The sequence below is a fragment of the Zingiber officinale genome, chromosome 10B (genome assembly GCF_018446385.1).
Source record: "Zingiber officinale cultivar Zhangliang chromosome 10B, Zo_v1.1, whole genome shotgun sequence".
In the NCBI taxonomy this organism is placed as follows: domain Eukaryota; kingdom Viridiplantae; phylum Streptophyta; class Magnoliopsida; order Zingiberales; family Zingiberaceae; genus Zingiber; species Zingiber officinale.
Window position 1 is genome coordinate 49,969,037 of NC_056005.1, and position 26,696 is coordinate 49,995,732.

General features: G+C 34.1%; 2 protein-coding genes across 2 annotated transcripts in view; both read left to right on the forward strand.

Moving 5' to 3' along the window:
- The window catches only part of LOC122029769 (CCR4-NOT transcription complex subunit 9-like), a 34,415-nt gene extending 21,157 nt beyond the window's left edge, over positions 1-13,258 (forward strand). Inside the window, exons 5-9 of the mRNA XM_042588896.1 lie at positions 2,134-2,240; positions 2,378-2,473; positions 2,934-3,124; positions 3,299-3,368; positions 12,987-13,258. Coding sequence (XP_042444830.1) covers positions 2,134-2,240; positions 2,378-2,473; positions 2,934-3,124; positions 3,299-3,368; positions 12,987-13,094 — 572 coding nt within the window. The 3' untranslated portion in view covers positions 13,095-13,258. The remainder of the gene's footprint in view (positions 1-2,133; positions 2,241-2,377; positions 2,474-2,933; positions 3,125-3,298; positions 3,369-12,986) is intronic.
- A 2,812-nt stretch (positions 13,259-16,070) lies between these two features.
- Positions 16,071-17,412, forward strand: LOC122029129 (zinc finger BED domain-containing protein RICESLEEPER 2-like). The gene is made up of 3 exons (XM_042588079.1): positions 16,071-16,264; positions 16,323-17,311; positions 17,396-17,412. Exons 1-3 carry the CDS (start codon positions 16,071-16,073, stop codon positions 17,410-17,412), a joined length of 1,200 nt encoding a protein of 399 aa, XP_042444013.1.
- The last annotated feature ends 9,284 nt before the right edge of the window (positions 17,413-26,696 follow it).

Below are 26,696 nucleotides of genomic sequence, written 5' to 3' on the forward strand. Positions count from 1 at the left end.
TCTATACACTAGACATTCATGTGAGACAAATAACATGTCTAATGTAAACATTGGCCAAATATCAACACCATGTGCATGATTGCACCAACAAATATGTGATCTCCAGTTTGGCCGTTGTGATGGTGGAAGGCTTGGGTTTATGGCCTCATTGTTTAGCTTTTGGTAGCTGAAACATGTATGGTTGTAGGAGTTTTAATTGTGTCATCAGGACAAGTATAGAATAACCTAAACAGAGTAGTTCCACCGAGTTAGATTCAAATCTGCCAAATTCAAGATTTAATTTGGTAGTGAAAACAGTTTTGCCAAAGTGAGTGCAGTTCATCCGAAGGTTGTGCATGTGTGGCCATGTGTATAAAGGTGTATTTGGGATCATTGATAAAGGAGTTAATTAGAGATGCAAGATGGAATTAGAAGAAATGGGCATTTACCAAAGTGGCAATAGGAAACTTCAACAGGAATAAAGTGGGAACTATACTGCAACAGAAACTCAAGGTATAGAGCTCTTCCAATATTAAAAGAGTGAAAGTAGATAGAAAAAAAAAAGAGAAAAATCTTTCTTTGTACTTTGAGATAACCAATTGTGGGAACAACATTTTAATCCATCTTGTATATGTTTAGCTAATGAAAAGCTTAACATGTGTCTAAATAGTTTAGCTAATAGTTGAAACCATGAAGGACATGTTAGATCCACTTGGACATCCTGGCAATATGGAGCATTGTTATTGAACAGACTTATTTTAAGGTCTAAAAGGAGAGTTGGGATACATGAAAAGAGACTTTAGAAGCATTCGAGACTTGCGACACTGTTCTACAGTTCTGGGCAACAACAATCATCTCTTCGAACAAATGGTCACCACTTCAAAAAACAATCATCATTCTAGACTAGATTACCCAATTCCCTTTGGCCCCATTTTGCTCAAGCAGCTGCACGAAGTCTTGCAGAGTAGCTTTCCCATAGCCCTCACTACCTGTTAAGCCCAAACAATCAAACTTCCACACAATAAGACTTGTGTACAAAGAGTAAATAACCCTTCTATCTCACCTTATAGATTGAAATATATTCCTAGGTGAAGAAGTGCTACTAGCAGAGCTCAAACCTTTAATTGAGATTTTCTATCTCCTTGATTATTTTTAGCATGTTTTCGCAAGTGGTTATAATGCCCGACGACAACCAAATATCTTTTAAATTATGGTTTGAACGGTCACGAAAAGTAGTCTGCAGAATGAACTTAGTTAACCTAAATAAAGATCAGGCTAACCTACATACAGAATTTGACTGTTATGATCCAACAATTCAATATTAGGCCAATCTGATAAGTGCTTTGGTTGCCACAGCCAACCTTAGGTTGACATACTTTGAAATAAAAAGTTAGCTCTGCAAATTCTACCACTTAGGTTGACCTAACAAAAGGCCTAGGTTGACCTACCTGGTCAATTTCAAAAAAACGATTTGTCTTCTAGGATGTGCTTCTTAGATTGACCTACCTTCAAATATATATGTTAACCTATCAACTAGTTAGGTTAGCCTACCTTCAATCGAGAGGGTAGATATCTAGGATGCCTCTTCTAGATCACCCCAACAAACCTGTAGTTCACCCTAGAACCCTAAGACATAATTCTAAAGCTATCTAAATCCTTCTTGTTCCTCTTTCCATTTAGCATTGCATGTGTTCAACTTGAAAGCTAATGAGACTGATCCAAACACATTACTAAATTACTAAGTATAAATAGACTCAATTAGCTATGCTTTGTAGGTAACAAATCTTTCATAGACTATCATTTATCTGAACATTTGTCTATCCAAAATGATGCCATACATGAGTTATCTACAGCTGATCTTCAAAGTTGATAACTTACATCAAGGTAGAAGTTCCACATAGTCCCGTGTTTGTCCTATGAATGATTTAATCACACATTGAATGTATTTAAGAAAGATAAGTAAAGATGTCTACAAGTCTATGACAATGATATTAGTTCAAACCATCAAACTTATGTTTGTTAAACTCAAAAGTGATGTGAAGTCTATTCATAATTAGTTATACCCCATCAAAAAGCCATCACTCTTTTTCATATTTTAGTTTAACTTTAGTTAGATATTGTCTTATGACTCATGTTTGTCCACTCATTTTGCAGCACATATACCTTTGTACTTGTATCCCTTTTTGAATACAACTAGTAAAACAAGGCCATTCGAGTATCTAAGGTTGACCAGCTTGGGAGTTATCGGTGCTCTTGTGAAGGTACCTTCTATTTTCACTCCACCTATGTTGTCTGTTTCAGACCAAGATTTTATTTGATAGCCTTGAATTTTTTGCATTATATTTACAATTGTATTTACTTGAGAAAGTTATGAACTCATTAATTATCTCAATTGCAGGTAGATGAAACTGAGGTCATTGGATTTCTTCTCCGAACTGAGATAATTCCATTGTGTCTGCGCACAATGGAGATGGGTAGTGAACTCTCAAAAACCGTATGTGATCCAAGTTATAACCTATTCTTATTGAAGAAATGTGACAAATTTCTGTTACCTCTGCATGTTTTTGTTACATTGCTTTTTTTTTTTCTTTTTTAATAAGGGAATGTTATGTTTCCACTTCGTGTACATGAACTATATGAATACTAAAAAAACATTGACATATTGGAACTAAACACTGTACTTATTTGTTATTTTTTAACTTGTATTTTATCAAACAATACCATTCAATTTTATTAATAGTTTTATCTTGTGTACATGTTTCTGTAGAACGCGTGTATTGAACTTATGTGCAGACATGTCCATGGATAAATGTGTTGTTCTATGTCTTCTATTATGAATTTTATTACGAAGATGCAAGATTTTCAGTATTTAGTTGGTAACTTGTAATGTGCTTATCTAAATTGGAAGTATTTGTGAAATCTCATTTCAATTTGGTAACTTGTCCTTTCTGTAGGTTGCAACTTTTATTGTCCAGAAGATATTGTTGGATGATGTGGGGCTTAGCTACATTTGTGCGACTTCAGAACGATTTTACGCTGTAGGCCAAGTCCTTGGATCCATGGTCACATCACTTGCTGAAAGACCATCAGTGAGATTACTGAAGCATATAATTCGTTGTTACCTCAGGCTTTCAGAGCACCAAAGGTATGCTTTGTTAGGCATGCTTTTTAGCTGGTAGAAAGGTGCTATTGGATGTCCAAGATTAAAACCTCTTTTCTTCAATAAGTTTGTGATGCTTATTGATAGTTTTATCCCAGTTGATAATTTGTCTAAAATGTCACACATGCTAATCAAACAACTTAATTTGTTCATTCGCAGGGCATGTGAAAGGTTGATCAATTATCTTCCTGATATTCTAAAAGATGGTTCAATTAACAGTTATCTTCATGTAAGTGTTGTTGCTACTTCTCTTTCTTTTTCTTTATGAAAATAATAAAGATAATTGGTGACCTAAGCTCGCCAAAAATGTATTTATAAGTGATATATTTCCACAAATACAAGATTGACTTTCTAAATCCACAAATTAGAAAAGAAAGGAATTCGAGAAATAGAATACTTATACAAGAAAGTCCTAGCCTCAAAACATGGAATGTCAAGGGAATGGTGGAGACCGCTATCAACCAATAAGTATAAACCACCACCTATCCCTGTATAACCAGATAATTTCTCTTAATAGGATTGCACACTTGTATGTAACCAACCTATGCAAATTATGCAATAAAGCATTATATGAACATTGACAGAGATGCACACTCCACCCAACATTGTATACTGGGCATCCAACATTTGAGCGAGGAACTTGGGTTTGTTATACGTGAACCTTTCTGAACTTTGACAAGAAATCAGTGTCATTTGCAAATTGAAGTATGTTTAGAATTTTCAAAGGGTTTCTAATGGGTGTAATGCCTCCATTGCTCCATTTGCTTTACCATAAATAAGCTTTCTCTGTGAGAAGAATGAACAAACCAGAAAGAGGATAGTTCTGCCCGAGTCCCTTCTGTTTTAAAACCAAGCTTCATGCTTACCATGTACTAGCACAACAATGTGATTTGTTATTGCCTTTTTGCTCTATCCACCTCAGCCCCCCTCTAGTTTAAGCACCAGAATTAGATGTTTACACTGAACCTATATCTTGCTCTTGTGACACTTACCAGAGAATCTCAGAAGCATACGTGGTAATCTTTTGCATCTTTTCCTTACAAGAAGGCAAACTGGAAATTGCTAATTTGCTTTTTTGTTATGTGTTGTAAGCTCTTTGCCAACACTTCAGATGCAATCAATGTTCTAGAGTCATGTGTTTAAAATCTTGCAGTGTGATAGGTCCATCTTTTGGGTGTCGAGGGTAAATATTATTAATTATGTCCATTTTTTTCCAAGAAACAATAGAATGAACTTGGATTTCTTAACACGCAGGATGGTTTTACAAAGAAAATTAATGGCTAGCAGTTCTAGCTTATTAGACATTTATACAATACCTTCAGCAGCAGTAACATGGATATAGTAATCAGCTAAATGATGATTCCAATAGATGGCTAGCAAGAAACTATAAAAGGTGCTACCAATTGAGTTCCCTTCCAATTGGTCTACTAGCTGCATTACAGTATAGTAAAGCTTAGCATGAATTTTCAATCTACCATCGTAGCAATAAAGGCCCCTTGGGTCTGTTTTCATCACCCCCATTACTTCATTAACTGAAAAGTTATTTGTATCTCCTTTTAGCTAGCTCTAGAATTCCATTCCTAAAGCAAATCATCCCACTTCTTAGAACATATCAAATAGAACGGTCATTCATTCTTATTGTTATTTCATACCTAGGGATCCATAAAATGTACAACCATCTTTGAATTAGTGTTCCCAATGTTTGGATATTGTTTGATGCCCACTGAGATCTAACTGACACTGACAGCTGAAAGAGGTGTGACTGATTGTTGAGCCTTCCATGAATAACATTTCAGCCCATCTAGGTGTTGAGTAACCAAAGAATAGATGCTCTATCAAACATAAATGATAATCTGAGAACAGAAGATAAATAACGTAGTGCAATGATCCTCTTTTCTGGTTGAGTTTCACTTTTGTATTCACTTTACTTTGCAAAACTAGTTATGCAAGAATTTGAAATTTCTACTAGCTAAAGAGTGCTGAACAAAACCATTAGATCTTGTCAAATAGCTGTCACAGCCTGTACAAATTTGACAAGCTGTGAACAGATTTCACATATTTCACAGCTTGTATAGCTGTGTCAAACAGCTGTGAATTCACAACTTGTACAGAAATAAAACAACTGTGAGCTCAAAGTAGGAAATCAAGAGATTTAGTTACAAAGATATTAATTTCTTACATACAGAATAATTAGTTTCCTACTCTCTCTTCTATTGTAATGTTATATATAATGGATAATTCCCATTCTAAATGTAATACAATTTTTGAGTAATATCATTTCTATCCACATTTTTCACATGGTATCAGAGTTTTAGTCTTCATTGCTAATTCTCTTTTCTACATTTCATCATGGCTGATTCTCAAACAACCATTTCTAACAACCCTAGCCAAGCTATTGTGTTTGATGATGGTAGTTCAGTCCAAAAAATTAGTGATCTGCAGAAGATTCGGGCCTCCAATCGACTCAATGGGAAGAACTACTTGAAATGGTCTCAAGTTGTTCATACGTACTTCAAAGGCAAAGGGAAACTTAGCCATATCCTTCGGACAAGACCTGCTATCGAATCCAATTTTTGAGGCATGGGATGAAGAAGATTATGATTATGTCTTGGTTATGGGATTCCATGGAACCATCCATCAGTGATACATGTATGTTTTTCTCTACTGCTCATGAAATTTGGGATTGCATTACCCCCACTTACTTAAAAGCTCGTAATGCTGTCCAAGTTTATCAACTCAAAGTCAAAGCAGGTGCTAATAAGCAAGGAGATAAATCAGTCACTGAATATTCCACGGTTTTGTAAAATTTGTGGCAAGAACTCGATTATTACCAAGTAATTGAGATGTACTGTGCTTCAGATGCTGCTGTTTTGAAGAATTTTATTGAAAAAGAGCATGTATATGATTTTTTGGCCGGTTTAAATCCTGAATTTGATTAGGTTCGGATCCAAATCATTGGCAAAGATTGTATATCGTCCCTAACAGAGGTGATCTCTCTACTCCGGGGTGAGGAAAGTCGACGAAGTGTGATGCTTGAGCGCCAACCCTAGATTAGCCCTTGCTGCCAAAATTGACTCGCAGGAGAATGATAAGTACGACGTGACTTCGATTAAAGACAATAAAGTCCATCTTTAGTGCAACTACGGTAAGAAACCTTGCCACACCAAAGAGATATGTTGGAAACTACATGGTAAACCGCCAAGTCGAGAATGGGGAAGCCGTGGGAGGCAACACAAATCTCAAGTACACTTGATTGAGCAATCTCATATTAAAGACAACTCAATCCTTGGCAGATTCAACAGTGTAGAAATTGAGAAACTTTGAGGATTGTTGGGTTCCTTTGATAAACCGTTTGGCGCATGCTCTTTGACTTCCTTAGGTGCCCCCTCACTCTCTTCTTGTATGAATTCCTCAAACAATTTGTTTGATAACTCATGGACAATAGACTCTGGTGCCACAGACCACCCTCAATTTCCAAAATTTTCACACTTATAACCCCAGCCCAAGTAACAGAAAAATTATAGTAGCCAATAAATCTTTAGCCACTGTTACTGGTTTTGGAAATGCTCATCTTACTCCTAACTTTATCCTCAAAACATCCTCCATGTACCAAAATTGTCTGCCAATCTTGTTTCCGTTCAAAAATTAACTACTGAACTTCACTGTCATATCATTTTTTCCCCTTATTGTCTTTTCCAAGATCAGGACTCGGGGAGGAGGATTGGACTTGCTAAGGAACATAGTGGTCTTTACTACCTTGAATCCACTAAGAAGAAGAATTTGTCTCCTTTCACAGTTCTTCCAATAAGGACAATATTTGGTTGCATCATAAACGCTTGGTCATCCCTCATTTAGAGTTTTAAAGGTCATGTTTCCTCATCTTTTTCAAGAATTGGATGTTTCTGAATTTCACTGTGATGTTTGCGAATTGACAAAACATTCTCGTGTACGCTTTCCTATTAGCAATAAAATAAGTTCTACTCCCTTTCATTTAATTCATAGTGACATATGGGGTTCTAATAATTCCCAATGTTTCTAGGGCTCGATGGATTGTTTCCTTAATTGATGATTGTACTCGGGTTACATGGGTGCTTCTCCTCAAACAAAAATATGATGTTAATATTATTATTCCTAATTTTCACTCAATGATTCAAAATCAATTTGGAGTAAAAATCAAAAGCGTTAGAACTAATAACGTTAGAGATTACTTCAACCAAGCTTTGTCCTCCTATTTCTAATCCCAGGGGATTATTCATGATTCATCTTGTGTTTATGCACCCCAATAAAATGAAATAGTAGAAAGGAAAAATGGACACTTACTCAATACTACTCGTGCTATACTTTTCCACAACAATGTCCCTAAATCCTATTGGAGAGAGGCTATCCTTAATGCCACATACATAATAAACAGACTTCCTTCACATGTCCTAGATAACAAGAGTCCCATGCAACTCCTCAATAGGTTTCATCCTCATTTCTGAACCACAAATGGACTTACTTCTAAGTTTTTTTGGATGCACTGCTTTTATTCATATCCACAGTCCACTTCGAGGTAAATAAATTCTTGTGCCATCAAATGTGTCTTCCTTGGATATTCATCCATTGAAAAAGGGTATAAGTGTTACCACCCTTCATCTCAAAAGTTTTACATCTCGGCTGATGTTACCTTCTTTGAACATACTCCGTTCTTCTCCAAGTTCTATCCTCAGGGGGAGATTTCAATGACAAAAGATAACACTTGTGAGTCATTTGAACCCATTAACCCTCTTGATCTTTCTCATTCTCAAGTTCGTATCGAATCACTTTCTATTCCATCTAGTGAGTCTCCTCCTAGTGATACTCCAAGTATCCCTTAAGTGTATTCAAGGAGAAAGATCACTCCATAATCGATACAAGTCCAAGAACCTTAACCACAAACCTTCAACCCTGATACTGGGATTATGTTAAGTTCTGACTCACCTTTACAATGTACTAAATCCACTGACCTAACAAATAACTTTGACCTTCCCATTGCTGCTAGAAAAGGTGCTAAAGAATGCACCAAACACCCTCTCTATCCTTTATCTTACTTTTCTCTTAAACATCTATCACCAGCTCACAAAAAAATTCATTGTGAGTCTAAATACCATGACTATTCCTAATACTGTTTCTGAGGCATCGTCAAAAAGGGAATGGAGGGATGCCATAAGGGAGGAAATGGATGCATTAGAAAAGAATAAGATATGGGAGGTTGTTGAGAAGCCAAAGGGGAAGAACATTATTGATTGTATGTGGATTTTCACATTAAAATATAAAGCAGATGGATCTCTTGAGAGATATAAAGCTAGGTTAGTGGTAAAAGGCTATACTCAGACTTATAGGGTAGATTATTAAAAGACCTTTGCTTCGGTTGCAATGCACACTTCAAGGCAACTCTTGGTGGTAATTTGGTGACATGGAGGAGCAAGAAATCAAATGTGATGGCAAGATCATCTGCAGAATCAGAATTTAGAGCTATTACTCAAGGATTATGAGAATTACATTGGTTGAAGATTATTCTAGATGATTTGAAAATTAAATGGGAATACCCCATGAAACTCTATTGTGACAATAAGTCAGCTATAAATATTGCTCATAATCCCATTCAACATGATATGACTAAGCATATTGAAATTGATAGACATTTCATCAAGGAAAAATTGGAAGAAGGATTAGTGTGTATGTCATAAGTCTCGTCAGAATTACAATTAGTTGATGTGTTAACAAAGAGACTAACAGTTCTAGATTTCACGATCTCATAGTCAAGTTAGGAATGGAAAACATCTATTCCTTAGCTTAAGGGGGGAGTGTTAAACAGTTGTCACAGCCTATATAGATTTGCTAAGCTATGAAAAAATTTCATAGATTGTATAGCTGTGTCAAACAACTGTGAATAGATTTCATAGTTTGCACAGAAATAAAATAGCTATAAGCATAAAGTAGGAATTTAGTTAGAATGATATTAATTTCTTACATATAGAATAATTAATTTCCTATTCTCTCTTCTATTGTAATGCTATATATAATGGGTAATTCCCATTTTGAATGTAATAAAATTTTTGAGTAATATCAATTCTATTTATATTTTTCACAGATCTATGTGCGCGCGCGTGCATGCCAAAGCTTCATTAATAACATCCCTTCAGCATTCCATGTAGTGTAATGATCCTCCTTTAACTCCGTACATGATGAACCAATCATGGCCGGTCCCAACTCTGGATAAAGGAGAAGGGTTGCGTTAGGTTGCCGACCAACGTTAAAACTAAGGCAAATATTCAATGAATGAATCCATTAAATTATTGTGTTGTTCCAAGGAAGGAACGCATTACAGGTCCAATTTGTAATGTCTCGGAAAGGACCATTACATCTCCGGAGCTCGGGTGTAGTGATAAATATGCCAGTGTTCTAGTTGCAGATTCGAGTGTAACATATTGGTAAGGATCGCTACATCTCTATTAGAACTTGGATGTCATCTTAAATATGCAAGGGTTCTCATATAGGTTGGATAAGAACAAATACTATCGAAAAATTATATAGTCTAATATTTAGAACATGGAACATAGACCCTCAATGGAGATAGTAGATGTGATGATTAGGAGAAAAATTTGTATTTTGTGTATACAAGAGATAAAATAGGTAGGTGAGAAGACAAAGATAATAAAGAACTCGAATTTTAAGTTATGATACACGAAAGAGTAAATAAGAAATAGAGTGGGTATTGTTGTAGATAGTTTATTAAAGGATAAAGTTGTTGGAATAATTAGAAACGGGATAGAATTATAGCTCTCAAGATAGCAGTGGTGAAATAAACTATGAACATAATTAATATATATGCATCTCAATTAGGATTAGCAGAAGATACCAAATCAAGGTTTTGGGATGACTTAAATGAAGTATTATAAAATATTCCACCAAATAAAATGATTTTAATAGAAGGCGATATAAATGGGTATGTCGGAGTGAAAAATGAGGAATATGAGAGGGTACATGGAGTTACATTGAAAGGCAAACTATATTAGATTTTGTGATAGCATATGATCTTATATTACCTAATACATTTTTTAAGAAAAAAACACTTGGTCATGTTTAAAAAATAGGAATAATAAATTGTAAATTGAATTTATTATGATTAGAAAGAAGGATAGAAAAATTTATAAAGATTGTAAGGTCATCCTTAAAGAAATTTTAACTATCCAACATATGTTAATAGTGTTTGATATACGCCTCAAGCATAGTATCAATAAAAAGAAAATATATAAGGCCCGTAGAATTAAGTGATGAAAGTCAAAGGATGGAAAACAAAACATATTTAAGAAAAATGTAGTAGTACAAGTATTAGGTGAAATATATGGTCACTTTAATATGACATGAGATAAGATAGTATCAAAGTTAAAAATAATAGCTAAGAGTGTACATGGTGAGTCAAAGGGACATACACCATGTAATCTTTGTGATGGAATGATAAAGTACAAGCGAAAGTGAAGGAAAAATGAACAACTTATAAGGAATTGTATTTTTGTACGGACGAGAAAATTTTAAAAAAATATACAATGGTTAAGAAAGAGACTAAGAAAGTAGTGAATGAAGAAAAAAATGAAAATTTTAAATGATTATATCAAAAATTGAATATAAAAGAAGGAAAAAAAGACATTTATATAATAGTCAAAGTGAGAAGAAAGAAGACGAGATTTTATCCAAATAAAATATATTAAACATGAATATAATAAAGTACTAATAAATGATGGAGAAATAAAAGATGAGTGGAAAGAGTATTTTCATCAACTTTTTTATAAAAGTTTAGCTGACCAACTTAACTTAGGCAATTTATTGTAAAATTCAAATTTCAGAAGTACAACAAACTTTAAATGAGATGTACAATGAAAAAGTTGTTGGATCAGATGATATTCCGATAGAGGTATGAAATTGTCTAGGTAAATAATGTATTAGAAACAAAATTATTTAATATGATATTGAAAATGAAAAAAATATTTGATCAATGGCGAGTAAGAACTCTAGTTTCCTTATATAAGAACAAGTGAGACGTACAAAATTGTGTAAACTATATGAGTATTAACTAATGAATCATACCATAAAATTTTAGGAAAGAGTAATAGAATAAAAATTAAGGAGAAATCAATTTGGTGCTTGGAAGGTCGATAATAGAAGTTATAGATCTTCTTAGGTAAATAATTGAAAAGTATCGGGAATAAAAATAAGATCTACACATTGTTGAATGAGAAAAAGTTTATGATAGTCACGAGAAATTATATGGAGATTTTTTAAAGAAGAGAGGTGTTAACGTAACCTATATTGAACTAATTTAGGATATGTATGAGTAAAACTTAACTGAAGAATTTTCAATAAAAATAGGATTATATCAAGGATTAACTTTAAACCCCTATCTTTTTATATTAATTATGAACGAACTCACTAAATACATTTAATGCATTGTACCGTTTGTAAATATTATTTTGGTAAATGAGATACGTGAAGGAGTAACTACTAAACTAGAATTTTGGCAGACAATATTATAAGTGAAAGGTTTTATGCTTAGTAGAGTAAAGACAGAACATATAGAATTTAAGTTTAGCAATATTAGACATAATGAGACAATTGTTAAGATAGGAGATGACGAGTTATACTCAGGATTATTTTTGTAAAATGGAGGGATTGAGAGAAATGTCGTACATAGAATACAAACAGGATGGTTGAAATGAAGGAGAGTGTTAGATTTTTTATGCGATTATAAAGTACCTACTTCTAAAACTTAAAGGAAAGTTATATAAAATAATGATCAGACCTGCTATGTTATATGCTAAATGTTAAACTATGATTCTAGCATATAAGTAGAAAATGAGAGTTGTATAGATGAGGATGTTAAAGTAGATGTGTGGATATACGAGAATGGACAGAATAAGAAATGAGAGTATTAGAGAAAGTTAGAGTTGATCTATTGAGGAAAAAACTCAGAGACATGTTTAAAATAATACAGACATGTACTGAAACAACCAATAAATATTTCAGTTAGGTGATTGAAATTATAATAAATATCTACATCAAATAATGAAGGGGAACACCAAAAAAAGACTTGGTTAGTAATAATAAAATAAAATAAAATTTATTTTAAGCATAGTTGATGATATAGTAGGGGATAAAGTCCAATGACGTAAAATGATCCATATAATTGATCCTATGTATTGGAATAAGACTTGTTTGTTATTGTTGTATGGACAATTTGCTCTACACTTCTAATTAGCTCCAACATATCTTGGCTATTGGTGGGTTTGTTGAAAGTTAGCCCCATTGCAGGCTGAGAAAAACAAAGAAAACATCTTTAAAGTGAACCCCTTTAAGAATTGCTGAATAAAGAAATAGCAAGTTATCTTTTATTACCTCCCAAACTCCTTTTAGAATTTTATTTGAGCTTGCCTAGTTATAGTATTGATGGTCAGTTTACTTCAGTAAAAAGGAGCGAAATTGGAGGGAAAGGAAAGAGAACAAGAACTATTCCACTGTTCACTAAGATGGCCTGTGAGGTAGCATGTAGTGATAATTGAAAGAAGCACTTTGTTAATAATAATAAGAAGAAATATTTGTTAAACGAATCATCCAACTTCAGCCATTGCATTTCAAATAACCATTCATCTGTGAATAACTCTTTAGACAACTCAAATCTATAAGCAACTTCCGTTCAGTCTTTAATTTGATCCTGTTCATTTTGCATAATTTTAGTTTCCTTGTTAGCATGTTAGACATTTGAATACTCTGGATTTATATTTATTCATTTTTTGGTAGTAAACATGTCGTTAAATCTTTTGAGTGCCTGTAGGATGATCCTGGAACTCGACATTGGCTTCAACAACTACTACACAATGTTAACACAGCAAACCGAGCAACTAATCATCAGGGACGACTTGATCACATTATTGGAAGTTAGGATGTTAAGGATGGACGAATTTGATTCAGTTATAGTTATCCCCGTTTTTTTTTTTTTCTTTTGCAAATTAGCATTTTAGGTATGATACATAATTTATCTCGTCATATTTTTTGTAACCTCTATTTTTTTTTCCCTTGCTGGATGGTGCAAATATTAACCATTTCTTGGAGATAAGTTAAGGATAAAATTGTAATTAATCCTGAAATTATTGAAATTAAGTGGACATGAGTTTTGTGCTCTTAAATGCTATGCCAAATGACTATTTTTTAATTAAAATTAAAATATCAATAAATGAATTAAAGGTTGTTGTATATATATGTATATAAACTCAACAGCTAAAGTTAACCTCTAAATTCAACCTTTAAACTTTAAAAGATAAAATCGTAAATAATATATTCGTAAGTTTTAAAAAAAATAATAAAATAAAATAAAAATGCTGCTCTTTATCGCAGACGTAAGTTTGTAGCTTGTATATATATATTTCGTTTGTAATAGTATTTTTTTCTTTTTTTTTAATTTTTTAGTATATATATATATATATATATATATAGAAAATGATATTTTCCATTCATGATTTTTTTTTTTTAAAAAAATATTTATGAAAGATAAAATATATATCATCAAGAAAAGGTATAATTGAACATGTGTCCAAAGATAACCATTTATTTTTGATGAAGTATCATATCCTAGTATTTGTCTAAGGTATGAAAGTCATATACATGTATACGCACTCTCACCGTACCAATCTCAAAAAGCAATAACGATCAAAACAAAAGCTCAAATACCAACCGTTCGCTTAATCAAAGCTAGTTAGACCATGTTAGACCATGAAACTCAAATACCTACCAACCAACCAAGCAATCATACTGGGACCTTTTCAATGCTCGCTCTGTCATTGTACACTTTGTTGGTGCTGGATGTACCAATTAATCAAAGCTAGTTTTGATAATGATAAAGAGTTCAAAGTTAAACTATGTTGTTTTCTATTAAGCTTACTTGAGTGTGCAGATAAGTCCTAGTTGAGGCTAGGTAAAGACTTTGTAGAAGATAAGGGATTGAGTACGAAGTCCTGGTCGAGTGGATTGGGCAGAAGACTTGGCAGATCGAGGACATCGGGCGGAATTCCTGGGGTTGTGAACATCAGGCGAAAGTTTAGGCAGGTTGAGGATCGGGCATCTAGCGGAAGTCACGGAAGTCAAGATGAGACGTTGAGCAAAATTCTAAATAGGTATTTGATAAAAGATAAACTCTCTTGAGAGGAGTAGGTGAGGACGCGTTCCTCGTTGAGGAAACAATATGTATCGGTCCAATCTAGAGTGTCATAGAAAATCTAAAAGTTAGGCTCGGATAGTCCGTGACTATCAAATAATATTGATTTATATTATTCTATTTTTCTTTGTTAACTTTGTGATGCAGAAAACATAAAGGCTGAAAGTGCTAATCCAAGCGCTTGGATGGATTTAGGAACCTCAGGTTGATACATGCGCCTGAAAGGTATTTAGGTGCCTCTATCATCTCGGTGCGCAAGAGAGGGAGGTGAGGTTGTTAGAATTAGGGGTGGGCATAATTTGGTTTAAATTGGAAAAACCGACCGAACCAAAAAATATCGAGTTTTTTGGTTCAGTTTTTTCGGGTTTTCGGCCGATTTCGGTTTAATTTGTTTGAAATTCGATTATTCGGTTCGGTTTGTAGTTTTAGTTCCCAAAAAACCGAGTAAACTGAACCTACCAGTTTTGGGCCTTTTTTATCAATAGTCCATTGGGCCGGTGATAAGTATTTTAATTAAAATAGGATATTAGGGTTTTTACTTGCTAAGTTGTCGTTTGTCACTCGTCGCTTTCTTCCCTACCAGCAGCCGTCGCACGTCGCCTTCTTCCTTACCAGTGGCCGTCTCCCATCGCTTTCTTCCTTACTAGTAGGTTCATCCGTCGCATTCTTTCTTGCCACTTACCAGTAGGAAGCTTGATTTTTTTTTGTAAGAGACTTAGAGTTCTCCACTTCTCCATTCTCTGCTTGACTGTTTCATTGCCACATCTATCCAGGTACTTTAAATTTCAATAATTAGCACTTTGTTTCTTTTGTTATTAACTTGTTGTTTTGTTTCATTCTATTGTTTTATTTTTTTTCCTTTTGATTTATACCAAAGAAAATTCTTAATTTTTAATAGATGGCAGAAAAAGAAGGTGTGATCGATGAAAGCAAGGGTTCAAATGATAACACACTTAATTCTTCACTGTGGATTCGATTGATGCTGGGAAAAAAATGAAAATCTATAAGAACTAGATCTTTAGTCTAGGAACATTTTGAGAAATTTAATGATTCTAATGGGGCACCTAGAGCAAAATGTAATTATTGTGGTGCAAGTTATGCTGCTGATTCCAATTTAAATGGTACTTCGTCTTTGGGTGCTCATTTGAAACGGTGTAAAAAATATCTATGTAATGTGGAAACTAAACAAGGTAAAATAGCCTTTAAAATATTTCAAAAGATCAGATAACAATCAACACTTGGAGATTTGATCAAGAAGCTAGAAGGAAAGCTTTGGCCAAGATGATAATTGTTGATGAATTACCTTTTAGGTTTGTGGAAATGGAAGGGTTTAGACACTTTATAAATGTGACACAACCATTATTTAGAATTTCGTTTCGTAGGACAATTACAAGAGATTGCTTTGAATTTTTTTTGGAAGAAAAGAAAAATCTTAGGCTTTTCTTTAAGGAGGCATGTCAAAGAGTTTGTCTCACAATAGATACATGGACTTCAATACAGAGAATTAATTATATGTGTCTTACTGCCCATTTTATTGACAAAAACTGGAAATTGCAAAAGAGAATATTGAATTTTTCTCCAATACACAACCATAAAGGTGATGATATGACAATTATGATCACTAAATGTTTGCTTGATTGAGGTTTGGATAAAGTGTCCACTATCACATTCGATAATGCTAGTTCTAATGATACTACATTGAAAGAGATGTCAAAGCAATTTAGTAAATGGGGAACTAATTTGATGGATGGTCAACACCTTCATGTGAGGTGTATGGCTCATATAGTCAACCTCATTGTTCAAGATGGCTTGAAAGAAGTTGGAGATTCTGTGAGACGAGTTAGACAAGCTATAAGATATATTAGACAATCTCCTGCAAGGCTAAAAAAAATTCAAAGACGGTTGTGAAATTGAAAAGATAACAAGTAAAAAGTCTTTGTGTTTGGATGTTGTTACTAGGTGGAATTCTACCTACTTAATATTAAGAACTGCATTGGAATTTGAAAATACTTTTATAAGTTATGGTATTCATGATCCTGGACTGTTGGAACATCTTCTTACCCATGTTTGTGAAGATGGAAAGGATGTAGGTGCATTGACAAGTGGTGATTGGGAAAATGTGAGAAAAATGGAGAAGTTTCTTGAACCTTTTTATAATCTTACCTTGAGAGTTTCAAGTTCACTATATGTCACTTCAAATGTCCATTTTCATGAAATAGTTGAGCTTGCTTGTGTTTTAAAGTTGTTGGCAGATAATGATGACATTTCTTTGGCTATGATGGCAAAAAGGATGAAAGCTAAATTTGATAAATATTGCAGTGCTCCGGAAAAAATGAATAAGATGATTTTTATTGCTTGTGTACTTGATCCTCATTTCAAATTTGATTATGTGGCTTTTGTGCTTTTGAGAATGTATGGACAAGAGAAAGGAGAGAAAATAAGAGATGAAGTAAAGTTGTATATGACTACTTTATTTGAAGAATATAGGAAGGTCACTTCAAAAATCTCTCAAGGATCATCCACTAGCAGAGTTGAGCCATCAGTTATAAACATTGAAAGTCTTCACAAAAGAACACTAATACAACAAGAATACTTAAGGCATAAGGCTGAAAGTGGAAATATGGATGCTAAGACTGAGCTAGATAGGTATCTTGATGATGATGTTGAGGTTGCAAATGAACATTTTGATATTTTGCTTTGGTGGAAAGTTAACTCTTCCAAATTTCCTACTTTAGCTGAGATGGCTCATGATGTGTTAGCGATTCCTATTTCTACTGTGGCATCGGAAAGTATTTTTAGCACAGGGAGAAGTGTTCTTGATTCATTTAGAAGTTCATTAACTCCTCGATTAGTGCAAGCTCTCATTTGTCTTCAAGATTGGTTCAAAAAAGAAACTTCACCCATTAAAGTAGAAGAAGACTTGGATTATCTTGAAGAGATTGAATCTGGTAAGAATTTTGTGTCTATTTTTCTGTTTTATTTATGTTACAATTATTTTGTTATTTAATGTAATAATTTTCTTATTTTTTTAGATTTGAATAGTGTTTGATTGGGTTCTTGCATAACTGAAAAGTCTAAAATATAATCATTCCAATGAAATGTTGTAAGTTAAATTTACATATTTACTTATTGTTACAAGATTGTGACTTATCCTTGGTAGTTGTAAACTTATAATGAATTTATTATTTTTCTTCAATAGGATTTTTGAAGATGAGGATGAGAAAGATATTATCCATTAGTTACAGTAAGTTTACATATTTAATTTATTATATTCATAATCACTTTCTAATTGTCATGTTTTTAATTTTTTTTTGCCAAATAGGATTTTGGAGCTGAAAACTTTCAAGTTTCAGCTAATTTTGAAGTTTAGAAATGTTTATGATTGTATATTGAAAGATTATCAGGATTGTATTGACCGAGAAAAAAATTGAAACTTGAGGTTTGAAATTTCTAATGCTAATTTGATATTTGTGGACTGTGGTGGTGACATGGATTCATTGGATTGGATCGTTCACAAGTCACAATTTCATGTTGTAGATGGTAAAAGGTGGCTTATCTATTGTTTGTTACTTATGCCTGCTGGTTATCAATCGGGTCTATATTCAATCAGATAATTATTTTATAAATTATTATTTTCCTTTGTCTCTAAACTAATATTTATAGTTCCACAAAACTAATTTAATTCGTTATATAAACCGCATATAACCAGCCGTACAAATTGAACCGTATTACACCAAAAATCAGACCGAACCGTAATAAAATGGTTTAGTTTTGGATTAGAAAATTTCAAAACCCAAACCGAAAAAATTAAACCGTAGTAGAGTAAAACTGCACCAAATCGGCCGATGCCCACCCCCAGTTAGAATGTATATTAAAAGTCTAGTTTTTTGTAAACATTTATTTTGAAATAAAAATCACATTGGTCAAATGTCTACATTTATGCTAAGTGTAGTTGTCTGTTTAATTTATATTATAGATAACATGGTGTGAGGAGACATACAGAAGATCATATTATCAGTTCCTTATAAATTTTAAGTAGTTGCTCACAACCAAGATGAAATGGGACAAACCATTGAAATGGTTGTAGTGTAATTATGTATTAGTTTATCTTGACAAATAAATTACACTTGTACACTATGAGTGTATTGAGCAGAACCATTTGAGCTAGTTTCTTTTTATACTGACTATATAAAAGAACAAAACCTCAGTTATTATGGAAGTGCATACTCTTAATCATGATATAATAACAAGCACGTATACTTAATATTTATTTCTTTAATGCTCATAAAGATTGTCATGTAAACCCTGTAGGTGGACTTAGTCTGACATGACAATAAGGTTGAGTGGTACTACTCTTGGAGCTAGATATTAATTAAGTGAGTTGTTAGTAACTCATTTAATTAGTGGGCATTCGATATCTTAAACATAGGGAGACTAACGTACCATGATAAGAAGGAGCCCATATTGTAATATGGGATTGATGCGGTAGTGCAATAATAACTCTTTAGTGGTATGAGTTATTTATTGATGAGCTTGAGTTGGGTGTTCGGGGCGAACACGGGAAGCTCAAGCTCATCGGGAGATTAAAGCCAATTCCTTCTCTAGGTCCCTATTGCAAGGAAATTAATGGTGATCTCATAGCGCATTGTCACTCTACACTACGATTTCACCATCAACGAGATTAAACTAGGAAATGAAATAGCAAAGCATTAAATGAACCTAACCTAGTAAATGAAAGACGATGCAAATAAGAAAACCTAATCGAACTTAAACTATGATTGCAAGGAAATTAAAGACAACATAAAGTAAGCAACTAAAGAAATTAAGCATAGAACGTAATATAACATTATCTAATTGCAATTAAATGAAGACATAAAAATAAGAGAACCATCCAAAATTCAATTAACAAAGCATTGCAAGAATATAAGCTAAGAAAATGCTAAACTAGGATGACAAAGATGGTTGAGGCATTTCAACAAACACTTGGTGAGCATTAAGTAAACTAAGCAACGCACGTGCAAATCTAAAACAAGGGAGAACAACTTAATACAAGCATTTATCAACAAACTAAAAGAAACATCAATTACACCAAATTAACAACCATACAAACCAAAGTATCAACAATTGGAGAATCAGCTTGCTGTTCAGAATCTGATGAAGGAGGAATTTGGAGCTTGTTTTGTTCGGACTTGGTGGAACGAAGAGCTGCTGTGGATGGCCGACCAGATCTGTTGGAGAAGAGCTGCTCGGAATGATGTGGAATGGTCAAACTTCTCCTCTTCTAACCCCCCCTGCAGTCACACAAAACGCCAGCTCCAAAACCCCCGAAACTGATCAACAGCAATCAAGAACCGACTGTGCTTGCTTCAACAATGGTGATGATGAACGGAAGCTTCCACCGAAGAACCCCCTCAATGGAAGATGAACGACTGTGAGAATGGAATGTCTCGCTGCTACTCCTTTTGAAACCCTAGCTTTTGCAACCTGCGCCGGTGAGAGCAACAAGGAAGCTACGGTAAGGGATCTCACGGGAGAACCCCTCTGTTAGGATGTATACTAAAAACCTAGCTTTTGGTATAAACATTTATCTAGAAATAAGAATCACATTGGACAAATATCTACATTTATGATAAATGTAGTTGTTCAATTAATTTATATTGTAAATAACATGGCGTGTGGTGTCACACATAGAAGATCATGTTATCGGTTCCTTATAAATTATAAACAGTAGCTCACGACCAAGATGGAAAGGAACAAATCATTGGAAGGTCGTAGTGTAATTAGGTATTAGTTTATCTTAACTATATAATTACACTAATACACTTATAGTGTATTGAGTAGGACCACAGAGGTCGTTCCTTTTATACTGACTTTACGAAGGATCAAAGACCTCAATTATTATGGAAGTGTGTGCTCTTAATCCTAATATAATAACAAGCACATATATTTGATATTTATTTCTTTAATTTATCAATGGGTGAGATTTAGTTCGATAAATCAATAAGCCCGATAAGTTGGAAAATGATATCACTTATAGTGTGAGTTGTTGATTATAGAAGGAAACTGTGTCCTAGTGATCTAGGTTGAGAATGTCCCTAAGAGGAGCTCATAAGGATTGTCATGTTAAACCCTGCAAGTGGAATTAGTCCAACATGATGATGAAGTTGAGTGGTACTACTCTGGGAGCTAGATATTAATTAAATGAGTTGTCAGTAACTCACTTAATTAGTGGACATTCGTAATCTTAAACACAGGGAGACTAACACACTTATGATAAGAAGGAGCCCATAATGTAATTTGGGATTGGTGCGGTAGTGCGGTAATAACTCTCTAGTGGAATGAGTTATTATCAATGAACTTAAGTTGTGTGTTCGGGGCGAGCATGGATACTCAAGCTCATCGGAAGGCCAAAACTAATTTCTCCTCTAGATCCCTGTTGTAGCCTCAATAAAGCCTTAAGTCCATCCAAAGAAAAGCCTATCTTGGTGTCCAAGAAGGGGCCGGTTCATTGCTTGGTGACCAAGCAATGGCCGGCAACATATTCTCTAGAAGTGGTCGGCCCTTGCCTTGGGCAAGGGGCCGACCGCAATATTTAAATTAGGAAGGTTGTTTTTGAATTTTTAAATTTCCTCAGATATTTACAATTTGTAAAAAGAGAGATTTTAAAAATTTATAAAATTTTCCTAATTTAAATTAGGCCACAAGGTTTTAAAAGAGAGTTGTAAAATTTATAAAACTTTCTTTTAAAAAGAAATATTATTAGAGATGTTTTAAATTTTAAAACTGGATTTTAAATTTTAAAACTTTCCTTTTGATATCCACATTGAAAAAAAGAGAGTTTGTAAAATTTTATTAGAAGTTTTCTTCTTTTAAATTTTATAAAAAAATTTTCTTTCTTTCCCTTTTAATAAGTGGCCGGCCACCTTACTTGGTGCCCAAGCAAGGGGCCGGTCAAATAATTAAACATCAACAAATAGTTATTTAATTAATAAATCAATCTAGGATTGATTAATTAAAAGGAAAGAAAAAGAAAAAATTAAAAGGAAATAGAAATGAGTCTAATTTTTTAAAACTGTTTCCATAATATTTTTGTTGGAAACCAATATAAAAAGGGGGGAAGGGGAGGCATTGAAAAACATAACAATTGATATTGTGTTGTCGGAGATCATCAAGTGGCTGACCCCTCTCCCTCTCTTCCCTTTGCTCTCTTTTGCTCATTTGTGGTGGTGGTGGCCGAATTCTAGAGAAGGAGGAGAAGCTTTCCGGGTGGTGTTCGTCTTGGAGGATCGTCAACCACACGACGTCTAAGAGGAGGCGAGGGATACAACAGAAGATCTCGAGATTTTTAGCATACAAGGAAGAGGTATAACTAGTATTTAATTTCCGCATCATACTAGTTAATTTTCTTTGTATAAATACCAAATACAAGAGGCATTCGATTCTTATTTTTCGAATTTAATTTCGATATTGTGTTCTTTTTATTTTTTCCTTGTGATTTGATTGTTCCTTTTGGTTAACCTAGAGTTATATAAGGAAATTAAATATTAACTTTCCTTAAAAGGCTTTGTCTAATCGGTGGTGGTTGCTCCCATATCCAAGAAGGCCAAGTGCCTCGCCATGCAGTACTGGAAGCTAATTTTGGAAACTAATATTTAATTGAATTTATAACCTAGGTGATTTGGATCAAACGTGTTAAGTTCCGCAGGAGATCCAAATCTAAACCTAAAAGAACATATAAATTAAACTTGGAATCAAACGTGTTAAGTTTTGCAGGAGATACAAGTTTAACTTAAAAGAACACATGGTAGCTAGGAAAGGTTCAGATCATCACGTACAAAATTTTTGTACAGTGGAGCCATTGGGTTTTCCGAGTAGCAACCAACAATTTGTATCAGAGCTAGGGTTTTGCCTCTGTGTATTTGGTATTAGTTTAATTATGCACATGTCATACATAATTTAGGCAGGATAATAGTAGGATGTGCTAACTTTGTGGATGCAGGATCCAACTATTATGGCTTATAGATATTGTGTGTGTGATTGGACCCTTGGACATGTCAAGGGCATTTTATTGTGTGTGCATGATTGTATTATAAAATACAGCAGGAGCTGTATTTAGTTTTATTAGGATTTTATTTTTTGATCTAGATACATGTACTTTCTTTCGAGGAATATAGGATCGAAAAATATAAAATTCTATTTATGTCGCGGATCGAATCTTGCAAGGCGTGGAACCTTTTGAGGATCAGAGGCGCAGCGGAACAAGGAGCAAGATAGATGCGACAACTAGACCCGGTGGAGGTGGCCAAAGATGGCAGCAGCTAGGGTTGGTGACACACGGAGGACAACAATAGATAAAAGCCATAATAGTTGAAAATTAGTTTTTCTATTTATTGCTTTTTATGCTGTGCTGTGTATGCTTGTTAGTATGCATGTTAAGTAGGTTAGCATAGTCAAAATTCCTCACTTTAAATAACTAAGTGGGAGGGGGATTTATTTTAAATAAATTCCACGGTCTCCATTACTGGTTTATAAGTGATGCAATAAGCTTGCGCGTTGGCTCTAAGTGCCTTCCTCCATATCGGATGAGCTTGTTTACGGATCACTAGATTAAACTTCCATTTTAGATGACTATAGGAAGTTAATTAAGAGCGTGTGATCTTCCCCATCAGAAGGGGCACAATTTTATTAATGGACTTAGTGTCAAGTAATGGTATACACTTAGGCACGTCTAATAGTATCCTCCCCATCGGAGTCACTGCTATTATTTGTGTGACCGAAGAAAACCAACTATTAATTTGTCAAATAAATAGGTTGACAAGATAATAAAATTAAAAACCCTCTTACAAATGTTTGATTTTGTATACGTCCATACTATCGTGGCATACAAAATTCACGGTGTTTGAGGTAATTTTATTTGTCATAAAGATTTATTGACAAGATAATTAATGGGTAAACCCCTCCTCTTACAAATGTTTAATTTTGTATACGACCACACTATCGTGACATGCAAAATTCACGGTGTTTGAGGTGTTGGTGAATTTAAATAATATTGTTTGAGGAATCAATGTTATTTTAAATTCAAAAGTTTTGACCAAATATTTGATTAAAGACAGATCAACTATTAATTTTATTCGTCATAAAGTAAAGTTGACGAGATAATAAAATTAATGGATAAAATCTCCTCTTTGATTTTGTATACGTCCACACTATTGTGGCATACAAAATTCATGGGGATTTTAAGGAGTTGATCTTGACCAAATATTTTTGTGATTCTTAGGATTTAAAATGTTTGTCAATCCCCTAGTTGTTATACTATAGAAAAGACTTAGTAGTCTCAATTGTAATGATTGGAAATAGGACTTGGACATTAAGGTAGACTGTCTTCTTAGAACTAAGAACAATATAGGTGTATTTAATTCATTAGTTGAAACATGTTTAGTGGTGTTATCTACCAGAACCTGGAGTGAAGATACAGATGCCATTAATCATGTCCGCAATTCATTGCAGGGTTCCAGGAAACCTGACAACTAAATGAAAATAAAATCACCGTCCACATGGGCACTGCTGTAAAAGTGGTAGCTGTTGTAGTGGGAGATGTTTATCTTTTGATAAGAATAAAACATGGATTTTTGAGTAATTGTCTTTACGTACCAAGTTTAGAAAGAACTAGTTTTCAGTTTCTAAACTATTTAAAGAACTTGATATTCTACCTCTTTTAATAACAAAGTTATTATCAAGAAAAGAGGGAAGTTATCTGTTCTGGAACGTTGGTTGGCAATTTATAAATCCAATAACTCCTACGATGCAACAAATGAAAATTAGTAACACATCTTCTAACTATAAGAGAAAGAACCTTCAAAATGAACCAAACATATCTTTGGCATCTAAGGCTAGGTTATATTAACTTGAGTAGGATTCAAAGGATAATAATCGATGAACTCTTGGGTTCATTGGTAGAGGAAAATTTTCCAACCTGCGAGTCTTACTCGGAAGGAAAAATAACCAAGAAGCTTTTAAGTCTAAGGGGTTTGAAGCAAAAGATATATAGGAATAGGTTCATTCTGATTTGTGAAGACTTTTGACTATCCAGGCAAGAGGTTGTTTCAAATATTTCATCTATTTTATAGACAACTATTTGAGATACAGATACATTTACTTGATGTGCCACAAGTCTAAGTGCTTTGATTAGTTCAAAGAGTACGAGGCTGATGTGGAGAAACGTCAAAGTAAAAGTATCAAGACACTACAGTGAGATCGTAGTGGCAAGTACCTCTTGGGAGAATTTAGGAGTTACTTATCAGAAGTAGGGATTCAATCCCAACTAACTGCACCTGGTACACCCCTACAGAATGGTGTAGAAAAAGGAAGGTATAGGACTCTTATGGAATAAGTAGATTGATGATGAGTTATTTGGAAAATTACCAAATTCAATTTAAGGATATACTCTAGAAACGGAAGTGAACATAGTACCTTCAAAAGTCAGAACTCTTTACTCATATAGAATTGCTGAATAGGCATAAGCCTATTTTGAAGTATATTCGGATTCGGGTAGTCCAGCACATATGCTGAAGAGAGACAATGATAAGTTGGATAGGAATTCACTTGTTTGTAGGTTATCCTAGAGAAATGAAAGAAGGTTTATAGTCTTAAATATCAGAAGGTCATTATTAGCATCAATGACCGATTTTTAGAAAAGGACTATGTAATAAACCACGTGCCCATAAGTAAATTTGTTCTTAAGGAAATAATAAAGGAAATGTCTAATCTAGTACCAACTGTACAAGGTGAAATATCACAAGAAACTGCAACACGTATCATAAATGATACACAATTACAGACAGTGCCTCATCGTAGTGGGAGGGTTGTCAAGCAACCTAAGAGATTCATGTTTTGGGAGAGTCTTTCGACTTGATCCCAAAATAAATATGAGCCTGATCCCGGACATATGATGAAGCACTCCAAGATAAAGATGCAGCATCTTGGCAAAGAGTAATGAATAATAGAATTAGAATATATGTATTCTAATAAAATCTGGAAGCTTGTAGAACCACCAGATGATGTAAAATCCATTGGGTGTTAAACAAGTCTACAATAGAAAAGGAAGGGCAGACGGGAAAGTGTATACTTTCAAAGCAAGACTTGTTAAAAAAAGGGAAACCTTTTATCGGTAGTCATGCTAAAGTCTATCCAGTTTCTTTTTGGCAAGTGGATGTCAAGACAGCTTTCCTTAATGGAAGTCTTGAAGAAAGCATCCATATAAAGCAGCCAGAAGGGTTCATTACAAAGGGTAAAGAGCATCTTGTGTGCAAGCTCAATCAGTCTATGGACTGAGGCAAAGCTTCAAGGTCTTGGAACATCCGGTTTATCAAAGTAATCCAGACCTATGGATTTATTTAGTAACCGGATAAGTCTTGTGTATACAAAAAGTGTGATGGAAACGTGGTGGTATTTCTTGTACTATACGTAGATAACATTTTTGGTAGTTGGAAACAATATCAGAATGTTGTCAGAAGTAAGGGTATGGTTGTCCAAACAATTCGACGTGAAGGACTTGGGAGAATGAATATATTCTTGGGATCAAAGTAATAAGAGATCGCAAGAAAAGAATATTGTACTTATCCCAAGCTTCATATATCGAAAAAAAATCCTTGTTCGTTTTAAGCATGCAAAACTCCAAGAAAGGTTTCTTACCTTTTTAGCATGGAGTAACTTTATCTAAAGAAATATCTCCATAGACATCAATGGAGATAGAGGAAATGAAGGCAGTTCTTTATGCTTCGGCTGTCGGAAGCCTAAAGTATGCTATGCACGAGATCAGAAATCTGTTTTGCCAAGGGCATAGTTAGCAGATATCAAAGTAACCCTAGACAAGGACATTGGACTGCAGTAAAGCATATATTGAAGTACCTTAGAGGCACTAGAGATTATATGCTAGCTTACAAGGTAGTTAATTTGGTCCCTTTGGGTTGCACAGATTTTGACTTCCAATCGGATAGGGACAATAGTAAGTCAACCTCGGGGTTTTGTGTTTATTTTAGGAGGTAAAGTCATAACTATCGAAGAGTGATAAGCATAGGTGCTTTTCGGACTCCACTATAGAAGCTGAGTATATGGCAGCCTCTGAGGTAGCCATAGAAGCTGTATGACTCAGATACTTCAAGATAAACTTAGACATGATTTCTAGTTTGCCCAAAATTATTATAATAATAGTGGTGCAGTAGCAAACTCGAAGAAACCATATGTCTATAAGGCAAGTAAACATAATAGAGCGCAAGTACCACCCAATACGAGAAATCGTATAAATGAGGAGAAGTTGTTGCCGCCTAGATTGCA

Coding starts and splice junctions, on each gene's coding strand:
- LOC122029129 (XM_042588079.1), top strand. CDS start 16,071: ATGTCAAAGCAATTTAGTAAATGGGGAACTAATTTGATGGATGGTCAA. Junction 16,265..16,322: donor CTAAAAAAAATTCAAAGACG/GTTGTGAAATTG, acceptor TGTTGTTACTAG/GTGGAATTCTACCTACTTAA.